At 42.9% G+C, this 15,778-nt stretch overlaps 1 protein-coding gene across 4 annotated transcripts in view; it reads left to right on the top strand.

Annotated features, from left to right (window-relative positions):
- Positions 1–15,778, top strand: part of PRKDC (protein kinase, DNA-activated, catalytic subunit) — a 189,868-nt gene that overhangs the window by 153,581 nt on the left and 20,509 nt on the right. For all 4 annotated transcript variants that reach the window (XM_015145330.3, XM_015145328.3, XM_015145329.3 and 1 more), the window contains exons 70-74: positions 1,387–1,561; positions 3,888–4,081; positions 4,897–5,077; positions 6,175–6,335; positions 9,059–9,270. In XM_015145330.3, coding sequence (XP_015000816.2) covers positions 1,387–1,561; positions 3,888–4,081; positions 4,897–5,077; positions 6,175–6,335; positions 9,059–9,270 — 923 coding nt within the window. The remainder of the gene's footprint in view (positions 1–1,386; positions 1,562–3,887; positions 4,082–4,896; positions 5,078–6,174; positions 6,336–9,058; positions 9,271–15,778) is intronic.

Genomic DNA, 15,778 nt, shown 5'->3' with positions numbered 1-15,778 from the left:
CAGGAGAATCACTTGAACCTGGGAGATGGAGGTTGCAGAGAGCGAAGATTGTGCCACTGTGCTCCAGCCTGGGTGACAAGAACAAAACTTTGCCTCAAACAAACAAACAAACAAACACAGTTGAACCTAGAGTTACCTTATGACACAGCAATTACACTCCCAGACGCATGAGAAACAAAAGCTTAAGTTCACATGGAAATTAATACACAAATGTTGACAGGGGCATTATTCAAAATAGCTGGAAGGTGGCAGCAACCTAAATAAGATGTGGCATGTCCAGCCAGGTGCAGTGGCTCAGGCCTGTAATACCAGCACTTTGAAAGGCCGAGGCGGGCGGATCACTTGAAGTCAGAAGTCCGAGACCAGTCTGGCCAACATGGAGAAACTCCGTCTCTACTAAAAATATAAAAATTAGCCGGGCGTGGTGGCACACGCCTGTAATCCCAGGTACTTGGGAGACCGAGGCAGGAAAATTGTTTGAACCCAGGAGGCACAGGTTGCAGTGAGCTGAGATCACGCCATTGCACTCCAGCCTGGGCAATGAGTGAAACTCCATCTCAAAAAAAAAAAAGTGGCATGTCCGTGCAATGGAGTATTATTCAGCCGTACTCAGCCGTAAAGAGGAAAGAAGAGCTGACAGGTGCTACGACATGCATGAACCTGGAAGACATCATGCTAAGTAAAAGATGCCATCACCACTTGTTTTCTGATACCATTGTTACAAAATGTCTGGTGTAGGCAAATCCATAGAGACAGGAAGGGAATTTACTGTTGCCAGTGGCTGGGTAGTGACTCGGAATAGACAGTGAGTTTCTTTTTGGGGTAATGAAAATGTTCTGGAATTAGGGGTGGTGGTTGCACAACTTTGTAAATATACTCAAAAATACTGAATTGTACCCACCCTGCCCCCACCTTTTTTTGTTTGTTTTTTTGAGACAGTCTTGCTCTGTTTCCCAGGATGGAGTACACAGCAACTCACTGCAGCCTCAACCTCCCAGGTTCAAGTGATCCTACTACCTTAGTGTCCAGAGTAACTGGGACTACAGGCACGTGCCATGGTGCTGGCTAATTTTTAAAATTTTTTTAGAGGCAGGGTCTCACTATGTTGCCTAGTCTGGTTTCAGACTCCTAGACTCAGGTAATCCTCCCTCCTCGGCCTTCCAAAGTGCTGGGATTACAGGCCTGAGCCACTAAACCTGGCCTGAATTGTACTCTTTAAATATGAATTATACCCCAGTGATACATTTAGAGACATAATTGAAGCTAAAGAAATAGATTTGTTACTCTCCGGTGGATTGTGTCATGCAAAGGGGGAAGCAGGCCAATTTGAAACTTCTGTCACTTGTGTATCATCATACCACCTTCTCTCTTTTTCTATTAATACAGAACAATTTCTCACTTGCCATGAAACTACTGAAGGAGCTGCATAAAGAGTCAAAAACCAGAGACGATTGGCTGGTGAGCTGGGTGCAGAGCTACTGCCGCTTGAGCCACTGCCGGAGCCGATCCCAGGGCTGCTCTGAGCAGGTGCTCACTGTGCTGAAAACAGTCTCTTTGTTGGGTAAGTTGACCGCTTTTATCCACATACATCTTAGAGGGCTATGTTATATTGTCTTGTGTATCTTCTTCTTCTTCGTGCTGCATCATCTGACATTTGGGAGGTAAATCTTTGCAGTAATTTCAGTGAATATAGCAAAGAATGATAGTTTAATTATTTTGAAAACTTTGTTTGCATATAAGATATAAACAAACATGAAAAGCCATTTCAGCCTGGGTGCAGTGGCTCACGCCTGTAATCCCAGCAGTTTGGGTGGCCAAGGTGGGTGGATCACGAGGTCAGGAGATCGAGAACATCCTGGCCAACATGGTGAAACCCCATCTCTACTAAAAAAAAAAAAAATTAGGCCGGGCACGGTGGCTCACACCTGTAATCCCAGCACTTTGGGAGGCCGAGGCGGGTGGATCACGAGGTCAGGAGATCGAGACCATCCTGGCTAACAAAGTGAAACCCTGTGTCTACTGAAAATACAAAAAAATTAGGCCAGGTTTGGCGGTGGGCGCCTGTAGTCCCAGCTACTTGGGAGGCTGAAGTAGGAGAATGGCGTGAACCTGGGAGATGGAGCTTGCAGTGAGCTGAGATCGCTCCACTACACTCCAGCCTGGGCGATAGAGCAGGACTCCATCTCAAACAAAAACAAAAACAAAAACTAGCTGGGCGTGGTGGCAGGCGCATGTCTGTAGTCCCAGCTGCTCTGGAGCCTGGGGCAGGAGAATCGCTTGAACCTGGCAGGTGTAGGTTGCAGCGAGCCCAAATCACGCCACTGCACTCCAGCCTGGTTGACAAGAGCAAAACTCCGTCTCAAAAAAAAAAAAAAAAAAAAAAAAGCTGTTTCCTTCTGAAATAGTGTAGTCTTTAAGACTACATTAAAGGAGGAAAGCTTTCTTGGGCAGGTTTGGGTCTTGTCCCCTGCCTGCTCTGTTGCCCTGTGTCTGAGGATGTGTGCTAGTATTCTGATCAGGCATGATCCAGCTGGGTTCCCAGACCAGCTCTGAGGTATCAGCCTCAATAAAGGTGTCTAGGGGAGAAGCACTCTTTTACACTGATCCCAGGAGGAGAAGATCATTCTAGTTGGACGTTGTGGCATGCACCCTTAGTCCCAGCTACTGGGGAGCCTGAGGCGGGAGGATAGCTTGAGATCAGGAGTTCGAGGCTGCATTGAGCCATGATTGTGCCTATGTGAGTAGCCACTGTATTCTGACCTGGGCAACATAGTGAGACCCTGTGTCTAAAAAAAGAAGAAGAAAATTATCCTGATGATTGCTAAATAATTATATGGGTTTTTTTGAGGGGAGGAGGAGTTTGCTGATGTTAATATTAGTGTCCATATACCCATATAATAATAATTACACAGTTAGAGTATGGTTGTAGTTCGTAACAGCCTTGCGTGATAAGCAGGGCCAGTAGTTGTGATCCTGTATGTGAGATAACTCTGGCAGAGAACTGTCAGACCACAGGCAAGGAGGGCATGTGGTTTGATCAGGCCTCCTAGTTTCAACACTGTTATCGCATCTCTGGACACTGCAGACTTAACCAGCGCTGATCCAGCTGCTTGCCCAGAATCACACAGTCACAGCAGAACTAGAACTTTAAATGCAGCAGTGCCTGTTGCTTCATTTGCTATGGGCCACAGTGCCAATTTAAAGACCTACTCTGGATTATTAATTTATGTACAAACACCGTACTCATTTCCTATTCTTTATAACAGAATTAGGTGCTTTGAAAAATTACAGAATGATGATGCTTGAATAAAAAGTTAATTCATGAAAGTTTCAATTGCTTAGCCTCTGTGGACTTTGATACAGTTACTTCTAACAAAGAACATTTTTCATTAATATGTGAGTTCAAGAAATTCCCTAGCCAGTATTTGAAGTCAGTTTCTTATACTTTCAATATTTATTTTTATTAATTTATTGATAGAAAACTTTAGGCCAAGCACGGTGGCTCACACTTGTAATCTCAGCATTTTCGGAGGCCAAAGTGGGAGGATTGCTTGAACATAGGAGTTCGAGACCAGCCTGGGCAACATGGCGAAACCCCATCTCTACCAAAAATGCAAAAAATAGCCGAGCATGGTGGTACAAGCCTATAGTCCCAGCTAATTGGGAGGTTGAGGTGGGATGATCGCTTGAGCCCGGGAGGCAGAGGTTGCAATGAGCCAAGATCGTGTCATTGCACTCCAGCCTGGGTAACAGAGGGAGACCCTGTTCCAAAAACAAAAGAAAACTTTCGTAGACAACGAATTTCTTCTTTTTAATTACACACACACACACACACATACACATAGTGTTTGTTTTTGTTTTGTTTGTTTGTTTTTTTAATCCAACAGATGAGAACAACGTGTCAAGCTACTTAAGCAAAAATATTCTGGCTTCCCGTGACCAGAACATTCTCTTGGGTACAACTTACAGGATCATAGCTAATGCTCTCAGCAGTGAGCCAGCCTGCCTTGCTGAAATCGAGGAGGACAAGGCTAGAAGAATCTTAGAGCTTTCTGGATCCAGTTCAGAGGATTCGGAGAAGGTAATACTGGAAGAATGTTTTATACTAGTGTGCTGTGTATGTCTTCAATGTGCAGTGTTCAGGCTACAGGAAAGTAATAGGGTATTGCTTTGTGTTTTTAAAATATATTTGACAGTTATGCACAGCCAATTTTCTTATGTGGAAAATTGACATTCTTTGTGCTTCCTATTTATTTGAATGATACAAATTTTTTAATATTAAAAGTCATGAATTTTAATTTTTTTTTGGATTAAAAGAACTGTGGACAGTTCTTTTATGACTTTTGTTTATTAAATTTCCCCACCCATCACCATTCAGACGTCCCACCAGCTTACGGAACAAATCAGCCTTTTCTGCGTTTTTATTTAGTGCCTGCTTTGCTTAGCTTCTTGCCGATTATTTTGTTTTTTCAATAGTTACCAGCTTCCTTCTCATTCACTATGTCCTGCCTCACCTCAGTTGTGGGGCCTTGTCTCTTCCCTCCATGATGCTACCAGCATCTGTGCAGGACACTGAGGGCAGGAGCCAACTTCCATCTTCCTCTTATATTCCCAACCGCCACGCACTCCACCGACCAGACCTAGCTCTGTGTTGCTTGTGCACCTGGCCCGCACTGGGCTTGCATTTTTGTTTGGCCAGTTGTTATGTGCTGAGGATCTTACTGGAATTGCTTGCTCCTTCACAGCCAGTGTGGACTCTTGTTTTTCCAGTTCCATAGCTTCAGTGTTATTTTGGAACTGTTGATCCATTTATGTGTCATGAGTCACAAATGGAAAGCAGAATTCTTTGAGAAAGCTTCAGTCATGCTCATGGGTTGAGGTCTCTGTGAATTCCAGGTGATCGTGGGTCTGTACCAGAGAGCATTCCAGCACCTCTCTGAGGCTGTGCAGGCAGCTGAGGAGGAGGCCCAGCCTCCCTCCTGGAGCTGTAGGCCTGCAGCTGGAGTGATTGATGCTTACATGACGCTGGCAGATTTCTGTGACCAACAGCTGCGCAAGGAAGAAGAGAATGCATCAGGTGAATTGCAAAATTAAAAAGCTAGTGTTCCATTATGTCAGCATAAAGTCTTATGAATTTTGTACATACTTTTGGTCTCCTATTTGTTTTCAAATTACAAATATTTTGAAAATCCTATTATCTTTTTAAGAGACAATGGCAGCCAGGTGCAGTGGATCGTTTGAGACCAGCCTGGCCAACGTGGTGAAACCCCAACTCTACTAAGAATACAAAAAAATTAGCTGGGTGTGGTGGCCCATGCCTGTAGTCCCAGCTGCTCAGGAGGCTGGGGCAGGAGAATCGCTTGAACCCAGGAGGCAGAGGTTGCAGTGAGCTGATATTGCACCACTGCACACCAGCCTGGGTGACAGAGTGAGACTCCATCTCAAAAAAAAAAAAAAAGAGAGAGATAGACAATGAATGGCCTGTCTAAGCAACATGACCTACATTTAAATAGAGTTAAGTGGTCCTCTCTTTCCATGTGTTTAATTTATACTTTGATATTTTGCTTGCAGCTTCAATATTACTGGCTCATGTGGCCTGCTTCATGCTCCTGGAATAAATTCAGTAACCACCAACTGCCCCTTGTGTTCCCAGCCCAGGATTCAAACTGTGCTTCGTGCAGAATGGGCACTCTAATGGAAGGATTTGGCTTCAGGATAGATACAAAACTGTACCTGGTGTTTGTTGGTATACAGTGGTAGTTAAGAAAAGAACAATGGCTGGGTGCAGTGCCTCACGCCTGTAATCCCAGCACTTTGGGAGGCCGAGGTGGGCGGATCACAAGGTCAGGAGATCGAGACCATCCTGGCTAACATGGTGAAACCCCCATCTCCACTAAAAATACAAAAAAATTAGCCGGGCATGGTGGCAGCTACACGGGAGGCTGAGGCAGAAGAATGGCTTGAACCCAGGAGGTGGAGCTTGCAGTGAGCAAAGATCACACCACTGCACTCCAGCCTGGGCAAGAGAGCGAGATTCCGTCTCAACAACAACAAAAAAAGAACAATGACACTAAAAAATACAAGGCAAAAAGGGAACATGTTAGCATTTAAGGTCATAGTTTATGGATAAGTAGATATATTGACCTTTGCTTTCTTCTTTGGTGTCATTGATAGTTACTGATTCTGCAGAACTGCAGGCGTATCCAGCACTTGTGGTGGAGAAAATGTTGAAAGCTTTAAAATTAAATTCCAATGAAGCCAGATTGAAGTTTCCTAGATTACTTCAGATCATAGAACGGTATCCAGAGGAGACTTTGAGTCTCATGACAAAAGAGGTTGGTGTCTTTATTCGACTTGGCGGTAAGGAACTTTACAGAACGTAAAGATATGCTTATTTATATCCAAACGCGTTAATGTGTGCAGTTCGTGTATTATAGCTTTTCCCAGCCAGGTGTGAATTCTGCTACATTCTGAGGACATAGGTAATTTAAAGCTGCAAAAATGAGTTTTCGCATTTACCCATTTTCCTCCGTGGGTGTTGATAAGACATAAGAACACTGTGTTTGAACAAGGACCCAGAGAGTTGGAGGCGGGGTGACTGTGCCCAGTCACATTTGCTGTGCCCAGTGCTCACCTGTCATTTAGCCCAGAGGGAGTGAGCAAGTTCAGCTTGCATCCCACCTCCCAGGAGCACAGCACCTTCCAGCAGCACGGTGTCCAGAGGGGTCTGAGACCTGTGAGCAGGAGTGAGGGGTCAGTGTGTGGACATGGGAGGAACCCGCACCCCTCCACGTGACCTGCCCCTTGGCCCCACCAAGGGCTGCACTGCCAGTTGCACTCCTGTCCTTTGGGCTCTGTCTGTGTGCAGGAAGGCTCCACTGACTTCATTTGCAAAGCATAGGGCCTCTGAAAGTCTTCGTAGTTGACTTTTATAGACATGTAACTGGAAGACAGGGCCAAGCTTTGAGTTGAAAATGTAATAGTTCAAAAAGGGTTACATGGTTCGATCTCTATTAGCTTTGCATGGTGAGTTTTTAAATAATGTTGATCTCTGGGCAACGGGGACCCAGTTTGACTTTTAGGGCCCTAACCACTCCCTTTACCTTTTTCTACATTCTGAATAGTAGACTTTCTCAGTAGGTATTAAACAGGTTAAGGTAAATTCAGAAATGCAACATGTATGTGTTTTTCTTCAAGGTAAGTGAGCAAATAATTAAATAACTTCATTATGGTTTTTTTTTCCAATATAATATAATATTTATACATGATAAAAACAGCATTTGAATTTGTGAGGACATAAAGTATTCACTCCGCGTTGTCAAAACACCCAGTAGACACGTGCAGTGGAGCCGGTAGCCTCTCTGTGAGCTTACGTGAGGTGTGTGAACTGATCCGTCCTCACACGCCATGCTGTCCTCAGTGCACACTTGCACTCAGGAAACTTGTCCATACTCAAGCCTCACGCCAGCATTCCAAACACATCAGATTTTATCTTCAGAATGACACCTTAAAAGTATCAGAGGAAAATGTGAACACATTTTTTTAAATGGTCTTGGAACGAAGAAACAAAAACCAGAATCCATGAAGCAAAATAGTTTGACTTCTGTACAGAAAAAGAAAAGAAGTACTTCTATACAGAAAAAGAAAATACCGTATACAAAGTTAAAAAAATAAAAAGCCAGGCGCAGTGGCTCACACCTGTAATCTCAGCACTTTGGGAGGCCGAGGCGGGCAGATCACGAGGTCAGCAGTTCAAGACCAGCCTGGCCAACACGGTGAAACCCTACTAAAAAAAAACAAAAATTAGCTGGGCCTGGTGGCGGGTGCCTGTAAACCCAGCTACTTGGGAGGCTGAGACAGGAGAATCACTTGAACCCGGGAGGTGGAGGTTGCAGTGAGCCAAGATCATGCCACTGCACTCTAGCTTGGACGACAGAGCAAGACTGTGTCTTAAAAAAAACAACCAACTAAAAAAAAAAAACAAAACCGTTTGCAACACATACAAGAAACAGAAAGCTGACATTGGCAATCTACAAAATAAATGGTCACAACAGACCAGTAGAAAATGGTGAGAGGAAATGCATGCGTGATTAAAGGACGTAAGGCAAATAAACATGGAACATTCAGCCTCACTAATAATGAAACATGAAAATTTAAATTAGACGTTTCTCACTTCTCAGATTGACAGTGATTTAATTTTTTTTTTTTTTGAGACGGAGTCTCGCTCTCATCCAGGCTAGAGTGCAGTGGCACAATCTCAACTCGACAGTGATTTTAAAAGTTGATTATGTCCGGTGTTGGTAAAGACTTTGGAAAGTAGTCAATCTAATACTTTTAGAAATGAAAATTTAAAAAATTCTTTACCATGGCCAGGTGCGGTGGCTCATGCCTGTAATCCCAGCACTTTGGGAGGCCGAGGTAGGAAGATCATGAGGTCAAGAGATTGAGACCATCCAGGCCAATATGGTGAAACCCCATCTCTACTAAAAATACAAAAATTAGCTGGGCATGGTGGCATGCGCCTGTAGTCCCAGATACTCAGGAGGCTGAGGCAGGAGAATTGCTTGAACCCGGGAGGCGGAGGTTGCAGTGAGACAAGATCATGCTACTGCACTCCAGCCTGGCGACAGACCGAGACTCCCTCTCAAAAAACAAAACAAAACAAACAAAAAACTAAAGTTATGTGTACAGAGATGTCTACTGCAACATTACCTGTGATAAAAAATTGAAATATTCATTATAGAGCAGTAAACAACATGGAATACTACACAGCTGCCAAGAGGAATGAAGTAGAAGATTTTTCTATACGTCTGTCCAAGAACAACCAGCACTAGCTGTCTCGTGTGATTCCATTCTTGCAACAGAAGACTGTTCTGCACAGAAAGTGACTGGGAGAGTCCAGTGATTGCCACAGCAGAAGAGAGCTGAGGGATGGAAGACTTGTTTTGTACTTGTGTTTTTATACTTCTCAGTTTTCTTTTTTTTGGACATATGTTACTTTTATAACAGGTGATGTGAGATGTTTTACTCAGCATTAAGTTTCAGCTCTCTATTTTAGATCTCTTCCGTTCCCTGCTGGCAGTTCATCGGCTGGATCAGCCACATGGTGGCCTTACTGGACAAAGACCAAGCCATTGCTGTTCAGCACACCGTGGAAGAAATCACTGATAACTACCCGCAGGCTATTGTTTATCCCTTCATCATAAGCAGCGAAAGCTATTCCTTCAAGGATACTTCTACTGGTCATAAGAATAAAGAGTTTGTGGCAAGGTAGGTAATATTACAGAAAGAATACGTTGCTCAGATACTACAGGTTATAAAAATGTGGTTAAAGCACACATGTGGACACCTACGGTTGTTTCCAAATTAATTAGTTGTCATTGAAGAATAATCTTAGCTGTCGCTTTGTTGATTATATCTATTCTGGGTATGTTACTTGTTACAGGATGTATCTCCTTTGTAAAATACTTTCATCTTACATTGCTAACAAAACATTCTGCTCATATGGTCATGGTTGCTTGGGATAGACTAGTTGAGATGATTTTTGAAATCAGCTCCTGAAATTGTCCTGTAGTTTAAAATACACAGAAAGACTCCTCCTTTTAATTAGGACTCAGTAGATGGCCTCAAGTGTCATCCTGTCCACTTTTTTTTTTTATTATTATACTTTAAGTTCTAGGGTACATGCACATAACGTGCAGGTTTGTTACATATGTATACTTGTGCCATGTGGGTGTGCTGCACCCATCAACTCGTCAGCACCCATCAACTCGTCATTTACATCAGGTATAACTCCCAACGCAATCCCTTCCCCCTACCTCCCCATAATAGGCCCTGGTGTGTGATGTTCCCCTTCCGGAGTCCAAGTGATCTCATTGTTCAGTTCCCACCTATGAGTGAGAACATGCGGTGTTTGGTTTTTTGTTCTTGCGATAGTCTGCTGAGAATGATGGTTTCCATTGCATCCATGTCCCTACAAAGGACACGAACTCATCCTTTTTCATGGCTGCATAGTATCCCATGGTGTATATGTGCCACATTTTCTTAATCTAGTCCGTCACTGATGGACATTTGGGTTGATTCCAAGTTTTTGCTATTGTGAATAGTGCCGCAATGAACATACGTGTGCATGTGTCTTTATAGCAGCATGATTTATAATCCTTTGTGTATATACCCAATAATGGGATGGCTGGATCATATGGTACTTCTAGTTCTAGATCCTTGAGGAGTCGCCATACTGTTTTCCATAATGGTTGAACTAGTTTACAATCCCACCAACAGTGTAAAAGTGTTCCTGTTTCTCCACATCCTCTCCAGCACCTGTTGTTTCCTGACTTTTTAATGATTGCCATTCTAACTGGTGTGAGGTGGTATCTCATTGTGGTTTTGATTTGCATTTCTCTGATGGCCAGTGATGATGAGCATTTTTTCATGTGTCTGTAGGCTGTATGCATGTCTTCTTTTGAGAAATGTCTGTTCATATCCTTTGCCCACTTTTTGATGGGGTTGTTTGTTTTTTTTCTTGTAAATTTGTTTGAGTTCTTTGTAAGTTCTGGATATTACCCCTTTGTCAGATGAGTAGGTTGCAAAAATTTTCTCCCATTCTGTAGGTTGCCTGTTCACTCTGATGGTAGTTTCTTTGGCTGTGCAGAAGCTCTTTAGTTTAATGAGATCCCATTTGTCAATTTTGGCTTTTGTTGTCGTTGCTTTTGGTGTTTTAGACATGAAGCCCTTGCCCATGCCCATGTCCTTAATGGTATTACCTAGGTTTTCTTCTAGGGTTTTTATAGTATTAGGTCTAATGTTTAAGTCTCTAATCCATCTTGAATTAATTTTTGTATAAGGAGTAAGGAAAGGATCCAGTTTCAGCTTTCTACTTATGGCTAGCCAATTTTCCCAGCACCATTTATTAAATAGGGAATCCTTTCCCCATTTCTTGTTTTTCTCAGGTTTGTCAAAGATAAGATGGCTGTAGCTGTGCGATATTATTTCTGAGGACTCTGTTCTGTTCCATTGGTCTATATCTCTTTTTGTACCAGTACCATGCTGTTTTGGTTACTATAGCCTTGTAGTATAGTCTGAAGTCAGGTAGCGTGATGTCTCCAGCTTTGTTCTTTTGGCTTAGGATTGTCTTGGCAAGTTCCATATGAACTTTAAAGCAGTTTTTTCCAATTCTGTGAAGAAAGTCATTGGTAGCTTAATGCGGATGGCATTGAATCTATAAGTTACCTTGGGCAGTATGGCCATTTTCACGATGTTGATTCTTCCTATCCATGAGCATGGTATGTTCTTCCATTTGTTTGTGTCCTCTTTTATTTCACTGAGCAGTGGTTTGTAGTTCTCCTTGAAGAGGTCCTTTACATCCCTTGTAAGTTGGATTCCTAGGTATTTGATTCTCTTTGAAGCAATTGTGAATGGAAGTTCATTCATGATTTGGCTCTCTGTTTGTCTGTTACTGGTGTATAAGAATGCTTGTGATTTTTGCACATTAATTTTGTATCCTGAGACTTTGCTGAAGTTGCTTATCAGCTTAAGGAGATTTTGGGCTGAGATGATGGGGTTTTCTAAATATACAATCATGTCATCTGCAAAGAGGGACAATTTGACTTCTTCTTTTCCTAACTGAATACCCTTGATTTCTTTCTCTTGCCTGATTGCCCTAGCCAGAACTTCCAACACTGTGTTGAATAGGAGTGGTGAGAGAGGGCATTCCTGTCTTGTGCCAGTTTTCAAAGGGAATGCTTCCAGTTTTTGCCCATTCAGTATGATATTGGCTGTGGGTTTGTCATAAATAGCTCTTATTATTTTGAGATACGTTCCATCAATACCGAATTTATTGAGAGTTTTTAGCATGAAGGGCTGTTGAATTTTGTGGAAGGCCTTTTCTGCATCTATTGAGATAATCATGTGGTTTTTGTCTTTGGTTGCGTTTATATGCTGGATTACGTTTATTGTTTTGCATATGTTGAACCAGCCTTGTATCCCAGGGATGAAGCCCACTTGATCATCATGGTGGATAAGCTTTTTGATGTGCTGCTGGATTCGGTTTGCCAGTATTTTATAGAGGATTTTTGCATCGATATTCATCAGGGATATTGGTCTAAAATTCTCTTTTTTTGTTGTGTCTCTACCAGGCTTTGGTATCAGGATGATGGTGGCCTCATAAAATGAGTTAGGGAGGATTCCCTCTTTTTCTATTGATTGGAATAGTTTCAGAAGGAATGGTACCAGTTCCTCCTTGTACTTCTGGTAGAATTCAGCTGTGAATCCATCTGGTCCTGGACTTTTTTTGGTTGGTAGGCTATTAATTATTGCCTCCATTTCAGAGCCTGCTATTGGTCTATTCAGGGATTCAAGTTCTTCCTGGTTTAGTTTTGGGAGAGTGTAAGTGTCCAGGAAATTAACCTTCTTCTAGATTTTCTAGTTTATTTATGTAGAGGTGTTTATAGTATTCTCTGATGGTAGTTTGTATTTCTGTGGGGTTGGTGGTGATACCCCCTTTATCATTTTTTATTGCATCTATTTGATTCTTCTCTCTTCTCTTCTTTATTAGTCTTGCTAGCAGTCTATCAATTTTGTTGATCTTTTCAAAAAACCAACTCCTGGATTCATTGATTTTTTTGGAGGGTTTTTTGTGTTTCTATCTCCTTCAGTTCTGCTCTGATCTTAGTTATTTCTTGCCTTCTGCTAGCTTTTGAATGTGTTTGCTCTTGCTTCTCTAGTTCTTTTAATTGTGATGTTAGAGTGTCAATTTTAGATCTTTCCTGCTTTCTCTTGTGGGCATTTAGTGCTATAAATTTCCCTCTACACACTGCTTTAAATGTGTCCCAGAGATTCTGGTATGTTGTATCTTTGTTCTCATTGGTTTCAAAGAACATCTTTATTTCTGCCTTCATTTCGTGATGTACCCAGTAGTCATTCAGGAGCAGGTTGTTCAGTTTCCATGTAGTTGAGCAGTTTTGATTGAGTTTCTTAGTCCTGAGTTCTAGTTTGATTGCACTGTGGTCTGAGAGACAGTTTGTTATAATTTCTGTTCTTGTACATTTGCTGAGGAGTGCTTTACTTCCAATTATATGGTCAATTTTGGAATAAGTGTGATGTGGTGCTGAGAAGAATGTATATTCTGTTGATTTGGGGTGGAGAGTTCTGTAGATATCTATTAGGTCCGCTTGGTGCAGAGATGAGTTTTATTCTTGGATATCCTTGTGAACTTTCTGTCTTATTGATCTGTCTAATGTTGACAGTAGGGTGTTGAAGTCTCCCATTATTATTGTATGGGAGTCCAAGTCTCTTTGTAAGTCTCTAAGGACTTGCTTTGTGAATCTGGGTGCTCCTGTATTGGGTGCATATATATTTAGGATAGTTAGCTCTTCCTGTTGAATTGATCCCTTTACCATTATGTAATGGCCTTCTTTGTCTCTTTTGATCTTTGATGGTTTAAAGTCTGTTTTATCAGAGACTAGGATTGCAACCCCTGCTTTTTTTTTGTTTTCCATTTGCTTGGTAGATCTTCCTCCATCCCTTTATTTTGAGCCTATGTGTATCTCTGCATATGAGATGGGTCTCCTGAATACAGCAAACTGATGGGTCTTGACTCTTTATCCAGTTTGCCAGTCTGTGTCTTTTAATTGGACTATTTAGTCCATTTACCTTTAAGGTTAATATTGTTATGTGTGAACTTGATCCTGCCATTATGATATTAACTGGTTATTTTGCTCATTAGTTGATGCAGTTTCTTCCTAGCCTCGATGGTCTTTACATTTTGGCATGTTTTTGCAATGGCTGGTACCGGTTGTTCCTTTCCATGTTTAGTGCTTCCTTCAGGGTCTCTTGTAAGGCAGGCCTGGTGGTGACAAAATCTCTAAGCATTTGCTTATCTGTAAAGGATTTTATTTCTCCTTCACTTATGATACTTAGTTTGGCTGGATATGAAATTCTGGGTTTAAAATTCTTTTCTTTAAGAATGTTGAATATTGGCCCCCACTCTCTTCTGGCTTGTAGAATTTCTGCCCAGAGATCTGTTGTTAGTCTGATGGGCTTCCCTTTGTGGGTAACCCGACATTTCTGTCTGGCTGCCCTTAACATTTTTTCCTTCATTTCAACTTTGGTGAATCTGACAATTGTGTGTTTTGGAGTTGCTCCTCTCGAGGAGTATCTTTGTGGCGTTCTCTGTATTTCCCGAATTTGAATGTTGGCCTGCCTTACTAGGTTGGGGAAGTTCTCCTGGATGATATCCTGAAGAGTGTTTTCCAACTTGGTTCCATTTTCCCCCTCACTTTCAGGCACACCAATCAGACACAGATTTGGTCTTTTCACATAATCCCATACTTCTTGAAGGCTTTGTTCATTTCTTTTTTCCTCTTTTTTCTTTAGACTTCTCTTCTCGCTTCATTTCATTCATTTGATCCTCAATCGCTGGTACTCTTTCTTCCAGTTGATCGAGTCGGTTACTGAAGCTTGTGCATTTGTCACGCATTTCTCATGTCATGGTTTTTATCTCTGTCAGTTCGTTTATGGCCTTCTCTGCATTGATTATTCTAGCTATCCATTCTTCCATTCTTTTTTCAAGATTTTTAGTTTCTTTGCACTGGGTACGTAATTCCTCCTTAGCTCTGAGAAGTTTGTGGGGCTGAAGCCTTCTTCTCTCAACTCGTCAAAGTCATTCTCCGTCCAGCTTTGATCCGTTGCTGGCGAAGAGCTGCGTTCCTTTGGAGGGGGAGATGTGCTCTTATTTTTTGAATTTCCAGCTTTTCTGCCCTGCTTTTTCCCCATCTCTGTGGTTTTATCTGCCTCTGGTCTTTGATGATGGTGACGTACTGATGGGGTTTTGGTGTGGGTGTCCTTTCTGTTTGTTAGTTTTCCTTCTAACAGTCAGGACCCTCAGCTGTAGGTCTGTTAGAGATTGCTTGACGTCCATTCCCGACCCTGTTTGCCTGGGTATCAGCAGCAGAGGCTGCAGAAGATAGAATATTGCTGAACACCAAGTGTACCTGTCTGATTCTTGCTTTGGAAGCTTGGTCTCAGGGGTGTACCCCTCCATGTGAGGTGTGGGGTGTCAGTCTGCCCCTAGTGGGGGATGTCTCCCAGTTAGGCTACTCAGGGGTCAGGGACCCACTTGAGCAGGCAGTCTGTCCATTCTCAGATCTCAACCTCCGTGTTGGGAGATCCACTGCTCTCTTCAAAGCTGTCAGAGTCGTTTGCGTCTGCAGAGGTTTCTGCTGCTTTTTTTTTGGTTTAGCTGTGCTCTGTCCCCAGAGGTGGAGTCTGCAGAGACAGGCAGGCCTCCTTGAGCTGCTGTGGGCTCCACCCAGTTTGAGCTTCCCAGTGGCTTTGTTTACCTACTTAAGCCTCAGCAATGGCGGGCACCCCTCCCCCAGTCTCGCTGCTGCCTTGCAGTTAGATCGCAGACTGCTGTGCTAGCAATGAGGGAGGCTCCATGGGCGTGGGACCCTCCCAGCCAGGTATGGGATATAATCTCCTGGTGTGCCGTTTGCTAAGACCTTTGGTAAAGCGCGGTATTAGGGTGGGAGTTACCCGATTTTCCAGGTGTTGTGTGTCTCAGTTCCCCTGGCTAGGAAAAGGGATTCCCTTCCCCCTTGCACTTCCCAGGTGAGGCGATGCCTTGCCCTGCTTCATCTCTCTCTGGTCGGGCTGCAGCAGCTGACCAGCACCGATTGTCCAGCACTCCCTAGTGAGATGAACCCAGTACCTCTGTTGAAAATGCAGAAATCACCCGTCTTCTGTGTCGCTCGTCTTCTTTGTCGCTCACGCTGGGAGC

The sequence above is a fragment of the Macaca mulatta genome, chromosome 8 (genome assembly GCF_049350105.2).
Source record: "Macaca mulatta isolate MMU2019108-1 chromosome 8, T2T-MMU8v2.0, whole genome shotgun sequence".
Taxonomy (NCBI): Eukaryota; Metazoa; Chordata; class Mammalia; order Primates; family Cercopithecidae; genus Macaca; species Macaca mulatta.
The sequence above is the reverse complement of the archived record's forward strand: the minus strand, read 5'-3'. Positions and strand labels throughout refer to the sequence as shown.